The sequence below is a fragment of the Salvelinus namaycush genome, chromosome 6 (genome assembly GCF_016432855.1).
Source record: "Salvelinus namaycush isolate Seneca chromosome 6, SaNama_1.0, whole genome shotgun sequence".
Classification (NCBI taxonomy): domain Eukaryota; kingdom Metazoa; phylum Chordata; class Actinopteri; order Salmoniformes; family Salmonidae; genus Salvelinus; species Salvelinus namaycush.
The window spans coordinates 20,448,131-20,467,349 of record NC_052312.1 but is presented as its reverse complement, the minus strand read 5'-3'; the positions used below and the strand labels follow the sequence as shown (position 1 = coordinate 20,467,349).

At 39.8% G+C, this 19,219-nt stretch overlaps 1 protein-coding gene and 1 long non-coding RNA gene across 2 annotated transcripts; both read left to right on the top strand.

Moving 5' to 3' along the window:
• The first annotated feature begins 2,732 nt into the window (after window positions 1-2,732).
• Window positions 2,733-4,608, top strand: LOC120049415. Its single transcript, XR_005477109.1, has 3 exons — window positions 2,733-2,835; window positions 4,337-4,411; window positions 4,547-4,608. It is a non-coding gene; the product is annotated as an uncharacterized LOC120049415 (long non-coding RNA).
• A 2,021-nt stretch (window positions 4,609-6,629) lies between these two features.
• On the top strand, window positions 6,630-10,772 carry LOC120049269 (SLAM family member 8-like). Its single transcript, XM_038995517.1, has 7 exons — window positions 6,630-6,939; window positions 7,996-8,304; window positions 8,462-8,731; window positions 9,559-9,678; window positions 9,904-9,962; window positions 10,047-10,124; window positions 10,254-10,772. Exons 1-7 carry the CDS (start codon window positions 6,867-6,869, stop codon window positions 10,326-10,328), a joined length of 984 nt encoding a protein of 327 aa, XP_038851445.1. The 5' UTR covers window positions 6,630-6,866; the 3' UTR covers window positions 10,329-10,772.
• Window positions 10,773-19,219: the final 8,447 nt, after the last annotated feature.

The window sequence follows — 19,219 nt, the reverse complement described above, 5'->3', positions numbered from 1 at the left end:
TATGATTTTTGGGGGGGATTTGCTAGAAATTAGAAAAAGATTGAGACCCCTCATTAATTCCTGGGTATGTTTGTTGATATCCTGCATGAAATGAATCTGATTGGTTGATATTTTGTTCTTATAAAACACAGCAAATCTAACTGACAACACAATATATGCTGATGTTGTGATCAACACAAGAAGTAGAGATGTAAGTATGCATTGCCGTTATTATGTATCTGAATGTGTGAAGCTGTATGTACTGAATTGTAATGGGCTGCATTTTGATTCCAGACAATATCAAACAGTCATGTGAACTCAATATCCATCTATGAAACTGTCAGGTATCTGGTTATCCCAAGATTGAACAAGGTAAGATATAAATGGTCATAATGGTAAAATGTATGTGATTGAATGGAAGACTATGTAGTCTACTTTGAGAATATTCTATACCTTTCTTGATGCTGAAACAGTTTCTTCTTGATTATCTGTCACATGTAGCCGCAGACTCTGTATGACAAGATCGCATTTGGACGCCCAGAAGGCCCCCCAGTACCAGAAAGTACTGTGAGCTGAACAGGATGTGGTCATAGGCTGGGCCTTGCATAGATATAGAACCCTCTGCATCCTCTGCATCTTACACGTGTACATTCTGTAGATAGGCCTAGATGTAACTGTTTAATTTCATCAGGATCTACACAATTTGCTTACAATTTGATGATTGTAAATCGTCTCCCTTTATTAGTTATCATATATATAGTGTATCATCAGGCCTTATGCCGTTCTTTGAGGGCCTAGTTACAATTAGGAGATTCTGAAATGTGTCATAGGCAGTTATAGGTGTTGTGATCAGACAAGCTCATATGTCGAATTTCTAGTTTCTAGATGAAAGAAAATAGTTGTAGATAATAGTGTGACATTGATTAGTGAGGTTGATTTATGCCTGTGAATAGAAAGTGTACTCTTTTGCATCAGGATTATGTGCTCGCCAGGCATCGATGAGGTTAATCAGAGAGTATATGATGGAGAGTCTTTGTTACATGTGGATTGTAGTTGATCTTATTTGATTTGTCTGCATGTCCAAAATGGCATTCATGCCTGTCCCAATAACCAGAAGGAATTCAATTCATTCCAAAAAATATGCCGTTCACAGAATAAAAAATGTTTCTACATTTTTGCGTACGTTGAGTGCTTTGCATTTAGAGTGAATTGTAATTAACACTCATGACTGTATATGTTTTTTATGACAGAAACATGATTGTTATATTGAATGGTTTTGAGTACTCTAGCCTTCACCAAGTGAGTGCCTAAGTGAATATGTTGTCTTTAAAATTAAACTCATTATGACAACACATTACATATATCATAAAGCCTTTGGGGGCCTAGTTACACCCTAACACACTGGTCTGAAACTCCTGGTTTACAGACCACATCAAGCCTGCAAGTCACATTATGTTGGCTTGCAAAGTGATGTTTATTTCCTTTGGAATCCAGCCAAAGTTAGGATATCCAACAATTGGAACTTTTAATCACACGCAACCTGCATTCAGAATGACTGTTGGGGTATGGAAGATTGATTACTGAGACTACGTAAATCATATTAACTGGAACAGCCATAACAGTAAAGGGTGAAATAAGTCGAACTACTAACAGATTGGATTAGTTTGATTGGTTGATTAATCTTATGCTACACAAACATAGATAACATACATTTTTTCTAAAGTACATGCAAATACACAGGTATTGAAACAAAGCATTCTGAAAATCAACCAGCAAGAGATCTTGCTGGAATAATGATAATGATAATGATTGGTGTTGTTTTGAGTTATTTTGAGCAAACATTAATTTGTAATTTTACTCAACAAGTTTGTTCAAATACAACTGACTTCAAGCAGAGTTTCTTGAAAAAACTCTAAAGACTCAAACACATTGGCTCAAATTCTTGTCCTTTTTAAGTCCACTCAACTTGCATAATAACACTAAATAAGTAATTGGTTAAGTTTTACTTTTTCCAGTGCACAGTGTATGAAATTACAAGGCTGACGAACTTCACATTAGATCACCTGTTTGTCATAGTTGAGGGGTCATGGTTTGCTCTCTTCCTCTTTAGCAGTGTGGGTTTGTGAAGGAAGGCGTTGTGTGATGCTGATCAGAGAGAGTCAAATAGAGAAATGGTTGTAATCATATGCAATAACCTGTGAAAAACCTAGTTGTTGGGCTGATGAGGACACATGAAAAGTTGTGCAGGGATGTATGTCCTTGTCAGAGAGAAGAATGACATTGTTCTTGCAGCATACATTTTCTGTAGTTCACTCATTAATTTCTCTTTTACATTCAATCTACCACTGTGATCACTACTTTCCTGGGTTATTACTTTGAACAGTTGACAGACTGTAACTCAAGAACATCTACATGCAGTTGACCTCCAAATAGCTACAACATAAACCAAATGATAAACATGCCATGACGTCAAACCTTTGACACCTCTCTTAGTGATATTAAAGATTGTACTGAACATGTGATCATGACCAGGTATGATAAATGCAATATTGACTTAACTTTTTGTACAACTATGTTATTATTCACATACTATAGTTTTCTCTTCCACCCACAAAAAGACCACAGTGCTGATGTGTCCATTTACTTTTACAGTAACAGGAAGTTGTGTAGAGATGAACATGACATCAGATGCTATTTTTTCTGTTTCTCCTTAAGCATCTGTACCTTTCTAATTCTGTCAAAGCCCCATTCGTGTCACAGACCGCAGGAACTGTAGGGGTCCGGAGGACACGCTGGTGTCGACAGTCACTTACCAGCGGCTCAGAAGGGAGCACACTTCACTTTATGTGCTACTCTGTGAGTATGATTAATGTATTTATCTGTATTTTGAATATTGCTAGCTAACTATTTCCTTTATTGGAAGAGAAAATGTTTCAACCGTCGAATATGAAGTATGTCACATACGCACAATAAATGTGGCAACAGATGACAACGTTGTTTGGTTACACTATGTGTAAACGCCAGGAGAATGATGGGTGTAGAGTCAGGCGCAGAGAGAGTAGAAGTTACGGGAACAAAAACGCTTTAATGTCCACAGTGAAAACAGGAACAGGTACAAAAGGGGTGACGCCAAAACACAGGCGCAAACAACCCACAGACCAACTGTTTAAAATAAACTGGACAGCGAAAAACCCACAATCAAATAATCCACTCCTGACGTAACATAAACACACAATAAGCCCGCACAAACACTAGCGGGTGAAACTAACCTAAATAGAACACCTCCCAAAACCCCAACAAGAAACAGGTGAAAACAATTAGACAGACATAAACGAAAAGGAAAAAGGGATCGGTGGCAGCTAGTAGACCGGCGACGACGACCGCCGAGCGCCACCCGAACGGGAAGGGGAGTCACCTTCGGTAGTATTCGTGACACTATGTTTACCGACTAAAGAGAAATGGAGATATTGGTCAATGCAACTTTTAATTAGGCTATAGTATGAGCCTGAGAGACAGGAAACAATTTTTTATTTAACTTTTATTTAACTAGGCAAGTCAGTTGCAAACAAATTCTCATTTACAATGACAGCCTACCCCGACCAAACCATAACCCGGACGACGCTGGGCCAATTGTGCGCCGCCCTATGGGACTCCCAATAACGGCCTGTTGTGATACAGCCTGAAATCGAACCAGGGTCTGTAGTGATGCCTCTAACACTGAGATGCAGTGCCTTATACCGCTGCACCACTCATGAGTCTATATAGTGTAGTTTTATACTATATACAGTCAGGTCCAAAATTATTGGCATCCTTGATAAAGATTACCAAAAATACTGTTTAAAATAAATAATACAAATACTGAGCTATATTGTATGACTTTTTGTATTTCATTATTATTTTATTGTCACCCCTGATTTCAATACATTTCAATACCTAGGCACTGGGCCTTTTTTTATGTTTTGGGGTGGGTGCTTATATTTGTCCTGTTTCACACATGTACAAGTGTGTCCTAAGTTGGCTCCTGTTGTAGTGTGTCTGCCAGACAAGGTCACTACTTTGTTAGTGTTGTCTTTGTACCATGTATACCTCCAGCCACTGTCAAACCCCACTGAACACGTCAGAGTTACTGTCTCTCCTTTGTATGCAGGGTTTGGATTTACGATTTTCAATGATGAAACAAAACTATACTCTAACCACTAGGATACCTGCCGCCCCGAGGTCAAGCCAGGGAAGGCCACCAGTAAGACCCACTGTACTGGTCGACAATCAGTGAAATCTAATTGTGGGATTTTGCAATTTCGATGAATATGGAATAAGCTAATTCCTTCATTTGTTGACTGGAAATTTCAATTTTCAGCAGCAACTGGACCTGTTGATGTGACCTATGCTGAGGTTGACCTTAAACAGAAGGCCAAAGCCAAGAAGAAGAAAGGTAAGACTTAACAACCCCACATCCATATTCCCCCTATCATAACCTCACACCTCTTTGACCCCATATTGACTAGCTGCATAATATTCTGTATATAACTGTTATATTTTTCTGATGTTTTATCATCACCCCTTACAGAAACATCAACCCCACCTGAGGCAGATTCAGTCTATTCTCAATTGAAGCCAGGTACAGCTTCATATGTAAGTATGTATAAGTATGTATCTTTGTTTAATTCTTAAGAGTTTATTTTACTGCATGTCCTAAACAACTTGGTGTGGTGACATGTTGCAGGTCCTTGAGGGGGGAAGGGATAGAGGGATAGAAGGATGGAGGGATAGAAGGATGGAGGGATGGAGGGATGGAGGGATGGAGGGATGGAGGGACACATCTTCAGAGGAGGAGCAGAAGGAACCCGGGAACATGGATTATGCATGCTCAACGCACACGCACAAACACACCAACACACTCACACACGCACAAACACACACACACACACACACACACAAACACACACAGACTCAAACACAAAAACACATAGCACCTTGTACATTAAGGATTTTTTTATTATTTTATTTACCAACAGATATATTGTATTTAAGCATGATTTAATGGTGTTTCACTGTAACAGCTTTGTTGAATTATATGGTTGTCACGTTCCTGACCTGTTTTCTGTTAGTTTTTGTATGTGTTAGTTGGTCAGGACGTGAGTTTGGGTGGGCAGTCTATGTTTTCTGTTTCTATGTTGGTTAATGGGTACCTAATATGGTTCTCAATTAGAGGCAGGTGGTTTTCATCTCCTCTGATTGAGAATCATATTAAGGTAGGTGTTGTCACATTGTTTGTCGTGGGTGGTTGTCTCCTGTGTCTGTGTTTGTTTGCACCATACGGGACTGTTTCGTTCGTTCGTCGTTTTGTGTAGTCATTTTCCTGTTCGTGAGTTCTTCGTTGTATGTAAGTTCGCATGTCCAGGTCTGTCTACTCCGTTTTGTTATTTTGTTAGTTATCAAGTGTTCTTCGTGTTTTCGTTCCTTGTTTAAATAAATCATGTATTATCACAACGCTGCGCCTTGGTTCATTCCCTGCTCTTCCTCTTCGGATGAAGAGGAGGAGGAACGCCGTTACAATGGTGTAATGATGATGGATCTTATCTGCAGCTACAGTAATTGTATCTGCTTTTTTATTGTGTATTGAGTTTTATTGTTTTGTTGTCTGTCATTCAGATCTTTTTTATGTCTGTCATTCAGATGATAGAATGACATATTTGTACATGAATTTCCAAAATATTACAAGTATTATTCACGTTTTCTTCTAATGGCCTGTACTTTTACATTATCTTTGCATTGTGCTTATTTAAAAAGCTATTTTTTTATCCACCAGATGGCATGAGTGCTTTCATACAGTAAATGGATATTGTCATCATCGTCAACTTTTCCATACAACCTAATTTGGTCAAACCTCCTTTCAGCCTAGTATAGATCTCAGGCTCCACAATGTGTGAGTTAAAGGGGCAATCTGCTATTTCTACATCAATTTTTGGACTTAATTATATCTACCCATTGAATCTTGTAGAATATAACATAAATGCCCCATTAACAAAGTTAAAATGCCTTACCCCATCAGCTGAAGACCCACCGCGAGTTTCAGAATGATTTTGGGGGGGAAGGGTGTGCCTGAAAATAACAGTTCTTCTCAATTTTATGACGTCATATACTCTGCGGGAGTTCCTTTTTAATATTGAATTGTGGACATGCTTGTCTACGATTGCATAGCGGTCTTCCAAGTAAGCAAAGGTTAGACTCATGAGCCAAGGTGTGGTATTTACACAGAAACAACATTGAATATTTCCATTACTGTGTTGAATTCCAAGTAGAAGAGGGGATTTATCAGTAACCAGGGACCCACTACTTTCCGAGAAAGTTGGCAGGTGTTTCATTTCCCTCAGCCACACTGACCTATGAGCATGCAGAAGAAGTCATGCAAAGACTTCTGCAGGTATATGAAGCCTAGATGAAAACTGCACACACACTGTTATGATATTTTTGCTCTCTCTCACTCGCTCTCTCTAACCCCCCCTCTCTTCCTCTTTCTGTCTCACTCTTTCTGTCTCCCTCCTTTTTCCTTTCCGCAACATTGAGTGGTCAGCTCATAAAGTATCAAAGCTACCGGTATCTGTGAAACACCATGACCGTTAACCACAAAACCAGCAGCAGCTAGGAAACACATGCTCCAAAAACCACCACCATCAGACAGATCAACACAGCGCCAAACCCCAAATAACACGCACGCCTCATACGGGAAATCTTTTTATAAAACAGCAGCCCTCGTCAAAAGGAGGTCTCTGCTCTTTCTCTACTCTTTCTTCTCTGTGTTTTGGATAGTCAACTGCTAGCTACCAGTGACAGTGATAGATAAGGACATACAGCCAGAGGAAACAGTCGTACAACACCTTAAAGAGATGTCTGGTGGTCCCTTCACCTGCTTCTCCAACCTGGGAATACTCCTTCTCCTACTCTCCAACCTCCACTATGGTAAGTTTTGTACTTTCTCCTATTCATGCTTTGTATCTATTGCATACAAAGTTAGTAAAACCGTTAGCTTTCTCTAACTTCCTTGTTGGTCTTTGCAACGGTGTGTGTTGCCTGTAGAATGCCTAGTCATCAGTGATTGGTTGGGTATTTAGAATCGTTTGCTTAATATCTGTGTGATAACACCTACATAATACCTATATTTAGCAACATATCATGATGAAGTGATTCTGCAGTTTAGAATGAGTGCCAATGATGTGGTTGGATCGGCAGTTGTTGCAGTGCTTCTAGAACGCAACAAATCTCACGCCCCTGTGCCTAAAGGCTGTCATTCATTACATTTAAGGCGATATGGGACTATCAAATTATTGTTTTTATTACATAATAAGATACTCTGCAGGACTAGGATAACTGCAGTTATGCCCTAAATACCACACCTCATTGAGTTGTAACTTTATTTTGTCTTAATTCATGACAGAGGATTTTTTGGTGTAAGGGTTTATAAAACATTACGTCAGACTGATATGTAATTATAATGTTGCCCATGCAGTATATGATGTATTTCTGGTGAATAATTACACAGTAAACACAGTGGTATTTGTACTTGTGAGCTGAGGAGGGGTTATCAGATCCACCACCGCTTCTCTTTTCCTGTCATCTCATCCTGTTCTACTGAATGTGGGGGAGGAGTGGACTTTAATGAAGTAAAAAAGGACCCACACACTCAGATACATAAAGATATAAAGTGAAAATATGCAAAGTGTCATGTACAGCATAAATGAAACCTGGAAATGGGCTGTATAAATCCAATCAATTACTATCTATTATTGATTAGGTAGGACTTTGCATTGCAGTGTATTATTGTGTAATTATTCATGTAGGCACACTGTCACAAGTATTACAGTCCCACTCTAACAAGTATTACAGTGTAACAATGAGTAATTACAATACTTGCTACACAGTACTTACATGAATAATTACACAGTAGTAAGTGCACTGAAATGTAAAGTGTAACCATTGATTGGTGTCAGAATGCTAATGTCAATTTTTGTGTTTCAGGTGTGGGTGTTTCGTCATACTCATCGTTCCACAAGACAGTAGGGGAATCCGTGGAGATGCCTGCAGACTTAGAGGGGCACAATGTCACCGCAATGCAGTGGAAGTACAGAGGAAAGATTATTGCAGAATTCAACTCAAAAGTAGTTGTATATTCACCAGGATCCCAGTTCGATGGGAGACTAGAGATGAATGTATTTAACTTCAGTTTAACAATTAGGAAACTGACTCTGCAAGACTCAGGAGAATTTCTAGTTATTGCTGAAACAGACAAGCAGATTCCCACTAAGGCTGTCACTCTGCAGGTTCAGGGTAGGCCACTGTCAGCTTTTTTACATAGTTTGTTTCCTTTTCTATGACGATAGTGTTAATGACATAATCCATCCATTGTCTTACACTCTGGTAACATCTCGTTGACGACTGATTACATCTCTCTCTCTCTCCCTCTCTCTCTCTCTCTCTCTCTCAGAGCCTATATTGAAGATAGCGATCCAGACAGACATCAAGCATTTGGCCAACCTCTCCTGCACGGTACGGCTGGTGTGCAACGTGTCCCGCTACCTCAACATTACCTACACCTGGGAGAGAGACAATGAGATGTACGGGGACACCCAGCAGATTCACTTCTCTCTCTCACCAGCAGAGAGAGACATCAGTGTAAAGTGCAACGCCTCCAACCTGGTCAGTTGGAAAACTGCCTCTGCAACAGTAAAGTGTAGTAATGACACAACCACCCCAGGTACCTAGATAACATAATAATCCCTTCTATTCACTTTTCAGTGTGCTTATACACTTATGTTGTCAAGTAGAATATGTAATACTTTTGATTACGTTTACATCATTTAGCAGACACTTCTTTCCGGCTCGGGGTTTCAAATGGTGTGTGAAAAACGCTGTCTCAGACGCCACTCCAGAATCCCCCATAAGTGTTCAATTGGGTTGAGACCTGGTGACTGAGACACACACACACCTTTTAAACCCCCTATAATCCATTGAGACCCCTCTTTCAAAGTCATTGACATCTCTTCTTCTAGTCATGGTAGCCAAAATAATGGGCACATTTTTTAATTTATTTTACCCCTTTTTCTCCCCAATTTTGTCGTATCCAATTGGTAGTTACAGTCTTGTCCCATCGCTGCAACTCCCGTACAGACTCGGGAGAGGCAAAGGTCGAGAGCCGTGCATCCTCCGAAACACAACCCAGCCAAGCCGCACTGCTTCTTGACACAATGCCCGCTTAACACGGAAGCCAGCCACACCAATGTGTCGGAGGAAACACCGTACACCTGGCGACCGTGTCGGTGTGCATTGCGCCCGGCCCACCACAGGACCACTGCGCCACTCGGGAGGCCCGCAACTGGGCATTTTTATTCATGACCCTAAGCATGACGGGATGTTAATGGCTTAATTAACTAAGGAACCACACCTGTGTGGAAGCACCTGGTTTCATTTTACTTTGTATCTGTCATTTACTCAAGGGTTTCCTTTATTTTGGCAGTTACCTGTATAAGACATAGAGCCCTGTAGTCGTTATCATATTGTATAGCCTAATCATGTGTGGTGTACAATATGTGACAGGACAGGCGTGGTATTCCATCTACATCGGAGTATCAGTAGGAGGCGCTGTGGTGCTGATCCTCACTGTAGCTGTGGCAGTGTGCTACTGCAGGGGCCGAAGTAACACAGGTATGTACAGCTTAGGGGCCTCCACTGTACTTAAAGTGACATTTCAGGTGGTTCTAGAAGTGTTCTTCAGCTGATATGATTTTGTTTTCAATTTGGGGATTTACTAAAAATTGGTAAAAGAGTGAAACCCGTTATGAGTGTTGTTTATTCATTCCTGGGTATGTTTGTTGATATCCTGTATGAAATGTATCTGATTGGTTGATATTTTGTTCTTATAAAACACAGAAGATCTAACTGACAACACAATATATGCTGATGTTATGGACAACACAAAAAGTAGAGATGTAAGTATGCATTGACGTTATTATGTATCTGAGTGTGTGGAAGCTGTATGTATTGTATTGTAATGGGCTGTATTTTGATTCCAGACTAGATCAAACAGTCAGGTAAACTCAATATCCATCTATGAGACTGTCAATGATCTGGTTATCCCAAGATTGAACAAGGTAAGATATAAATGGTCATAATGTTAAAATGTCTGTGATTGAATGGAAGACTATGTAGTCTACTTTGAGAATATTCTATACCTTTCTTGATGCTGAAACAGTTTCTTCTTGACTGTCTGTCACATGTAGCCGCAGACTCTGTATGACAAGATCACGTTTGGACGCCGGGAAGCCCACCCTTCTCATTATGAGGAAGTACTGTGAGCTGAACAGGATGTGGTCATAGGCTGGGCCTTCCATAGATATAGAACCCTCTGCATCCTTTGTATCTTACACGTGTATATTCTGTAGATAGGCCTAGATGTTACTGTTAAATTTCATCACGCCCTACACTATTTGTTTACTTTCTCATGATTGTAATCTTCCCCCTTTGTTGATCTCATATATACAATTGTATATATTTACAAGTATGTGGACACCTATTAAAATTTGTGGATTAAGCTATTTCAGCCAATCTCCACAGACAAACATTGGCAAGAGAATGCAATACTGAAGAGCTCAGTGACTTTAATCATGGCACTGTCATGTTTGGGGCTGTTTTTCATGGTTCACGCTAGGCCCCTTGGTTTCAGTCAAGGGAAATCTTAACACTACAGAATACAATGACATGCTAGAAGATTCTATGCTTCCAACTTTGTGGCAACAGTTTTTATTTGTACCTTTATTTAACTAGGCAAGTCAGTTAAGAACACATTATTTTTTTCAATGACGGCCTAGGAACAGTGGGTTAACTGCCTTGTTCAGGGGCAGAACGACAGATTTTTACCTTGTCAGCTCAGGGATTCAATCTTGCAACCATTCGGTTACTAGTCCAACGTTCTAGGCTAGGCTACGCTGCCACCCTTTTCTGTTTCAGCATGACAATGCCGTCGTGCACAAAGGGAGGTGCATACAGAAATGGCTTGTTGAGATCGGTGTGGAAGAACTTGACTGGCCTGCACAGAGCCCTGACCTCAACCCCAATGAACACCATTGGGATGAATTGGAATGCTGACTGCATGCCAGGCCTAATTGCCCAACATCAGTGCCCGACCTCATTAATGTTCGTGGCTGAATGGAAGCAAGTGCCCACAGCAATGTTCCAACATCTAGTGGAAAGCCTTCCCAGAAGAGTGGATGCTGTTATAGCATATGTGTCCACATACTTTTGGCCATGTTGTGTATATATATATATATATACAGTACAAGTAAAATCTTGGACACACCTACTCATTCAAGGGTTTTTCTTTATTTCTACTATTTTCTACATTGAAGAATAATAGTCAAAACATGAAAACCATGAAATAACACATGGAATCATGTAGTAAGCAAAAATCAAAATGTATTTTATATTTGAGATTCTTCAAAGTAGCCACCCTTTGCCTTGATGACAGCTTTGCACACTCTTGGCATTCTCTCAACCAGCTTCATGAGGTAATCACCTGGAACGCATTTCAATTAAAAGGTGTGCCTTGTTAAAAGTTATTTTGAGCCAATCAGTTGTGTTGTGACAAGGTAGGGGTGGTATACAGAAGATAGCCCTATTTGTTAAAAGACCAAGTCTATATTATGGCAAGAACAGCTCAAATAAGTAAAGGGAAATGACAGTCCATCATTACTTTAAGACATGAAGGTCAGTCAATCTGGAAAAATCAACTACTTTGAAAGTTTCTTCAAGTGCAGTCGCAAAAGCCATCAAGCGCTATGATGAAACTGGCTCTCATGAGGACCGCCACAGGAAAGGAAGACCCAGAGTTACTCTGCAGCAGAGGATAAGTTCATAAGAGGTAACAGCACGTCAGATCGCAGCCCAAATAAATGCTTCACAGAGTTCAAGTAACAGACACATCTCAACATCAACTGTTCAGACGAGACTACGTAAATCAGGCCTTCATGGTCAAATTGCTGCAAAGAAACCACTACTAAAGGACATCAATAAGAAGAAGAGACTTGCTTGGGCCAAGAAACACGAGCAATGGACATTAGACCGGTGGAAATCTGTCCTTTGGTCTGATGAGTCCAAATATGAGATTTTTGGTTCCAACCTCTGTGTCTTTGTGAGACGCAGAATAGATGAACGGATGATCTCTGCATGTGTGGTTCCCACCGTGAAACATGGAGGAGGAGGTGTGAGGTGTGTTGCTGGTGACACCATCAGTGATTTATTTAGAATTGAAGGCACACTTAACCAGCATGGCTACCACAGCATTCTGCAGTGATACGCCATCCCATCTGGTTTGCGCTTAGTGGGACTATAATTTAGTTTTCAACAGGACAATTACCCAAAACACCTCCAGGCTGAGTACTGGCTATTTGACCAAGAAGGAGAGTGATACAGTGCTGCATCAGATGACCTGACATCCACAATCACCCAACCTCAACCCAATTGAGATGGTTTGGAATGAGTTGGACCGCAGAGGGAAGGAAAAGCAGCCAACAAGCGCTTAGCATATGCGGGAACTCCTTCATATGTGGGAACTGTTGGAAAAGCATTCTTCATTAAGCTGGTTGAGAGAATGCCAAGACTGTGCAAACCTGTCATCAAGGCAAAGGGTGGCAACTTTGCACAAAAATATAAAATAATTCTTCATTTGTTTAACACGTTTTTGGTTACTACTTGATTCCATATATGTTATTTCATAGTTTTGATGTCTTATCTAGTATTCTACAATGTGAAAAATAGTAAAAATAAAGAAAAACCCTTGAATGAGTAGGTGTGTCCAAACTTTTGACTGGTACTGTATACAGTTGAAGTCGGAAGTTTACACACACTTATGTTGGAGTCATTAAAACTTGTTTTTCAACCACTCCACAAATTCCTTGTTAACAAACTATAGTTTTGGCAAGTCGGTCACCGGCTTTCTAGCTGCCACCGATCCACATTTCTTTTTCCATTTATTATGTCTTGATTGTACACACCTGGTTCCCATTACGTTATTATTATTTCCCTATTTAACCCTCTGGTTCTCATTATGTTTTGTGTGTGATTGTTCCTGTTTTGTGTTAGTCTTGTGTGTTAGGATTTGTTATCCCTACGTGGATTCATTGTACTGTTTATTTTTCCCGAGTAAAATACGTTATTTTTACTCAGTTCTGTTTCCTGCGCTTGACTCCGTCCTCACCTATACACCACTGATGCTGACAGTGTGTGTGTGTGTGTGTGTGTGTGTGTGTGTGTGTGTGTGTGTGTGTGTGTGCGGATGCGTGCATGCATTAGAAACTTTGATTTTCAAGAGATTCAGGCTTACATTACTTTTTTTATTAAAGGTTCAGTGCATCCATTTTTATCTCAATATAACATCATTTGTGGGTAACAATTAAGTACCTTACTGTGATTGTTTTCAATTAAAATAGTCAAAAAGAAACTAAAGACCTTAGTAAATGGGTATTTTCTCAAGCAATAATTTTGGTAGCACTGTCTGGTAGTGGTCTGAGTGGGGAGGGGAAAACTGAACATTTGCTGTTTTGGCAAAGAGGTTTGGAACTCTCTTTCTTATTGGTCTATTAACTAATTGACCACATGGTGATGTCACCATGGAAGGGCAAAACTCCATCCCACCAAAAAGAGGCTGAAATTTCAGGCGGTGTTTTCAAACAGCTCTTACACTAAAAGGGCATTATCATAATTTTCACAATTTCACAGTATTATTCCAACCTCATAGTGTGGAAATATATATAAAACACAAGATAATCACATTTCTGACTGCACTGGGCCTTTAAGTTATAGCCATTGTATTCTATTGTTGCATTAACTGTTTATAGTTGTTGTGCAATAACGACTAATAATAGCAGTAAAATATATATATATTCTGAAAGCGGTGATTCTATTATAGTGGACATGTATTTCTTTGTGTTTTTGTGTATTGTAGTTTAAGTTTGTGTATTGTTGTCACGTTCCTGACCTATTTCTGTTAGTTTGTTGTATGTGTTAGTTGGTCAGGACGTGAGTTTGGGTGGGCATTCTATGTTGTCTGTTTCTATGTTGGTTTAGGGTTGCCTGGTATGGCTCTTAATTAGAGGCAGGTGTTTGGCGTTCCTCTAATTGAGAGTCATATTTAGGTAGGTTGTTTCAGAGTGTTCGTTGTGGGTGGTTGTCTCCTGTGTCAGTGTTTTTCGCACCATACGGGACTGTTCGGTTTGTTTTTGTACATCGTCATTTTGTGTAGTCTATTTTCCCTGTTCGTGCGTTCTTCGTGTTTAATGTAAGTTCGTCGTCCAGGTCTGTCTACTCCGTTTGTTGTTTTGTTAGTTATAGTGAAGTTCGTGTTTTTTCGTCTTGTCTTTAAATAAATGATGTGTTCACAACCCGCTGCGCCTTGGTTCCATCACTACTCCTCCTTTTCGGTTGAAGAGGAGGAGGACTACCGTTACAATTGTAGAGTAAATAGCTGTACATTTCCTTATAATAACAATTGTTTTAATACCTCATCTTCAGTCACATTCACAGAAATTCAACATGCTATATCTGCTCACAAAATGTGGATCTTTGCAATCAGACAATAAATATATCATATTACAATAAAAAGGAGAGACAGGGTGTTGAATTAACTTAGAAATGCAGTAGCATTTGATAAGCACATTGTGATGGACTCGGACGAACATAATACATCCATCTACAACAGTCCCATTTGATTTAGCAGCTATAAACACATATGGAAACATCTCGAGACACGGTGAAGTGATATAAATAAAAATGAAAACCCTTTTACTTCTGAGAACATACGTAGAAAAACCTCCGAACACAAATCCTAAAACCAATATTCCAATAACAATTCCAGCATTGCAGTTCTCTTTCACCACCACGGCAAGCTTGGGCTGTTCCACTAATCACAAGGGGTGAAGTAAAGAGAGTAAGAACAGAAATAGAATCAACTCTGCTCACAAACCCAACAGCAAGTTGGACCAGTGTAATAAGTTCCTCCCGATAGATTCCTGAATACACAACTGTTTTCCTGGATAAGTAGTGGACAGAACACACGTCGAGTTATTTTTGGCCCAGCGGTTGGGTCACTTAGTTGGGTTATTGAGCTATGACCAGATGGGTGGTATGTCTGTATTTTAAATACATATTTGTGTATTTTTTGTTGAAGTAGGCTAATCTAAACTGTATTTTGTAACAAGATACTTTCAAAAGCTGTCATTTGTATTTTCAAAATACTTTTCTATACTATTACTTCATAGCAGTTCACAATTTTATGGCCCCCTTTCACCCTAAATTGGTATCAAAAGTCTGACAGCACTATTGTGTGATATAAGCGTCTGCTAAATTAACTAAATATAAATGTATATGTAAAAATGAACAATTGTAAAGCATGCTGAGTATTATTCTAATGAGCTCTGCCATAAAAACCAAGGCCAATAACAATACCCAGTCTGCTTTGCAGTTCTTCATTTTCCCATATACACACGTTTACATTTTGGTTATCCAGAGTGACAGTGCATTCAACTAAGGGAGAAAAACAATAACATACAGTCTCACTGTCATAGCAAGTAAGACGTTACTGAGAAAATTTTTGATTGAGAGAATTCCCAGTAAACCGGGAACATTCCCATAACATTCGTTAACATTCCCATTGAGCTCTGGTTAGGGTTTGAATTAAAATTACAAACGTTCAAAGACTGTTTCAGATCCCAGAATATATTTTTTTTCTAGGGGTCCCCCATTGATTTTGTTAGTCATTCTCATTCAGATATCATATTATTCAGATATCATATTAACACGGCGTAAGTCATTACAAAGTTTGAGAATCACAATATTATAAGGAAGTCATGCAAACCCTTCTGCAGGCACATGAAGCCTAGATGAAAATGCACACAGATGTATCTTGTTACAAAATATATTTGAGTTTAGTTCCGCCCACTTCAATGCAAAATACTCAGAAGTAATTCAAATATGTATTTATTATACATTCTCAATCAGATATCATATTAACACGGCATAAGTCATTACAAAGTTTGAGAATTACAAGATTATCCAGAAGTAATGCAAACCCTTCTGCAGGGATAGTGTATGAAGCTGTATGAAGCTGCCATCTCTGTCGGCACCATCTTCTTCTAACCACACAACCAGCAGCAGCTAGGAAACACAGGCTCCAAAACCAGCACCATTAGACTGATCAACACAGTGACAGTCCCCAAACACAGCCACGCCTCATCGTCTAACTTTCAAGCTAAGCGAAAGGGGTATATTCAGACAGGAAATATAGAATTTGACTTCCTTTTCAACTAACATACAGGAAATATTGTATAGAACAGCAGCCCTCATAAAAAGGAAGTCTCTGCTCTTTCTCTACTCTACTCTTTCTTCTCGGTGTGTTTTGGTTAGTCAACTGTTAGATACCAATGACATTGATAAGAACAGAGGTGCCATGCCCATAGGGGGTACAGGGGCATGTGCCCCCTCAGATTTGTCCTGTAAAAAATACATTAAAAACAACTTTCTTGAATTTAAACCAAAAAAATGTTATGTTGTTTCTCTGAAATACTACTAGCCACCTAGCAATTTTATGAAGTTGGCTTTAGCTTGCCCAGATAAGTTCCCAATTTTCCAACCTTATAACTAGCTACCAAGAAGCCATTCCAGGCTGTCAGTCAAGTTAGCTTGTCTAACTATCTTAGCTGGCTAACTAGTCTAACTATCTTAGCTGGATTGGTAGACTTTAGAAAAGCAAGCAATAACTACATGTACTGAAGAAGCACCACATTCCTTTCAATCTTTTACCAGATTTTAGCAGAGCTGCAGAGAAGCATATTTAGTTGTTTTTTTTTTGCATCACCAGAGAGGATGATACAGACAGCACTTGTCATGCAGGAGGGTCATGTCAGGATGAGCCTGCAGGAAGGGTACCACATGAGGGAGGAGGGTCTCTTCCCTGTAACGCACAGCGTTGTGATTGCCTGCAATGACAACAAGCTCAGTCCGATGATGCTGGGACACACCGCCCAAGACCATGACAGACCCTCCACCTCCAAATCCTCCCACTTCAGAGTACAGGCCTCGGTGTAACGCTCATTCCTTCGACAGTAAACGCGAATCCAACCATCACCCCTGGTGAGACAAAACCGCGACTCGTCAGTGAAGAGCACTTTTTGCCAGTCCTGTCTGGTCCAGCGACGGTGGGTTTGTGCCCATAGGCGACGTTATTGCCTGGGATGTCTGGTGAGGACCTGTCTTACAACAGGCCTACAAGCCCTCAGTCCAGCCTCTCTCAACCTATCGCGGACAGTCTGAGCACTGATGGAGGGATTGTGCGTTCCTGGTGTACCTCGGGCAGTTGTTGTTGCCATCCTGTACCTGTCCCACAGGTGTGATGTTCGGATGTACCGATCCTGTGCAGGTGTTGTTACACGTGGTCTGCCACTGCGAGGACAATCAGCTGTCCATCCTGTCTCCCTGTAGCGCTGTCTTAGTCATCTCACAGTACGGACATTGTAATTTATTGCCCTGGCCACATCTGCAGTCCTCATGCCTCCTTGCAGCATGCCTAAGGCACGTTCCCGCAGATGAGCAGGGACCCTGGGCATCTTTCTTTTGGTGTTTTTCAGAGTCAGTAGAAAGGCCTCGTTAGTGTCCTAAGTTTTCATAACTGTGACCTTAATTGCCTACCGCCTGTAAGCCGTTAGTGTCTTAACGACCATTCCACAGGTGCATGTTCATTAATTGTTTATGGTTTATTGAAGCATGGGAAACAGTGTTAAAACCCTTTACAGTGAAGATCTGGGAAGTTATTTGGATTTTTTCGAATTAACTTGTGGAATTCCGTTGTGGTTGTTTCTTCATACCTGTCGTTCCACAACAGGCTCCTGAAAAATGGACGATTATTTTTTTGCTGAGTTTAGATGCATGTCATTCATTAAATTTAAGGTGATATGGGACTGTATAAAACGATTGTTTCTATTACATATTAAGATACAGTACATTGTAGGATAACTGCAGTTATGCCCTAAATACCACACTTTAAATACCACACTTCACTGAACTGTAACTGTATTTTGTTTTAATTTATGACAGTTGTTTTGGTTTAAGGGTTTATAATACATTACTTCTGACTGACATGTATTTATAATGTCGTCCATGCAGTATATGATGCATTTTTCAAATCAATTTGTATTTTTCACATGCGCCGAATACAACAGGTGTAGACTGTGAAATGCTTACTTTACAAGCCCTTGACCAACAATGCAGTTTTAAGAAAAATAAGAGTTATGAAAATATTTTTACAAATATATATATAATAATAATAATGACACAGTAAACACAGTGGTACTTGTGAGCTGAGGAGGGGTTATCAGATCCACCCCCACTTCTCTTTTCCTGTCATCTCATCCTGTTCTACTGAATGTGGGGGAGGAGTGGACTTTAATGAAGTTAAAAAGGACCCACACACTCAGATACATAAAGATATAAAGTGAAAATATGTAAAGTGTCATGTACAGCATAAATGAAACCTGGAAATGTGCTATATAAATCCAATCAATTACTATCTATTATTGATTAGGTAGGACTTTGCATTGCAGTGTATTATTGTGAAATGATTTATGTCAACACACAGTAACAAGTATTACAGTGTAACAATGAGTAATTACAATACTTGCTACACCATACTTACATGAATAATTACACAGTGGTAAGTGCACTGTGATATAAAGTGTCAACGTTGATTGATGTCAGAATGCCAATGTACGTTTTTGTGTTTCCGTTGTGGTTGTTTCTTCATACCTGTCGTTCCACAAGACAGTAGGGGACTCCGTGGAGATGCCTGCAGGCTCAGAGGGGCAAAACGTCACCATAAAGCAGTGAAGGTATAGAGGAAAGGATATTTCAACTCAGAAGTTGTATATTCACCTGTATCCCAGTTTGAGGGGAGACTAGAGATGAATGCCAATGAATGCTTCAGTTTAAAAAATTATGAAACTGACTTTGCAAGACTGTAACTAGAAAATACAATTTCTAAAATACCACTACTGTGGTCTAGTTTGGAAATGGGCTGAAATGGTTCATTTTTGGTTGTCTGTCACATTTTGCCGCAGACTGTGTATGACAAGATCACATTTGGACACCCCTCTTCTCCCTACCAGGAAGTGCTGTAAGTTGAACAGGAAGTTCTCTAGGCTGA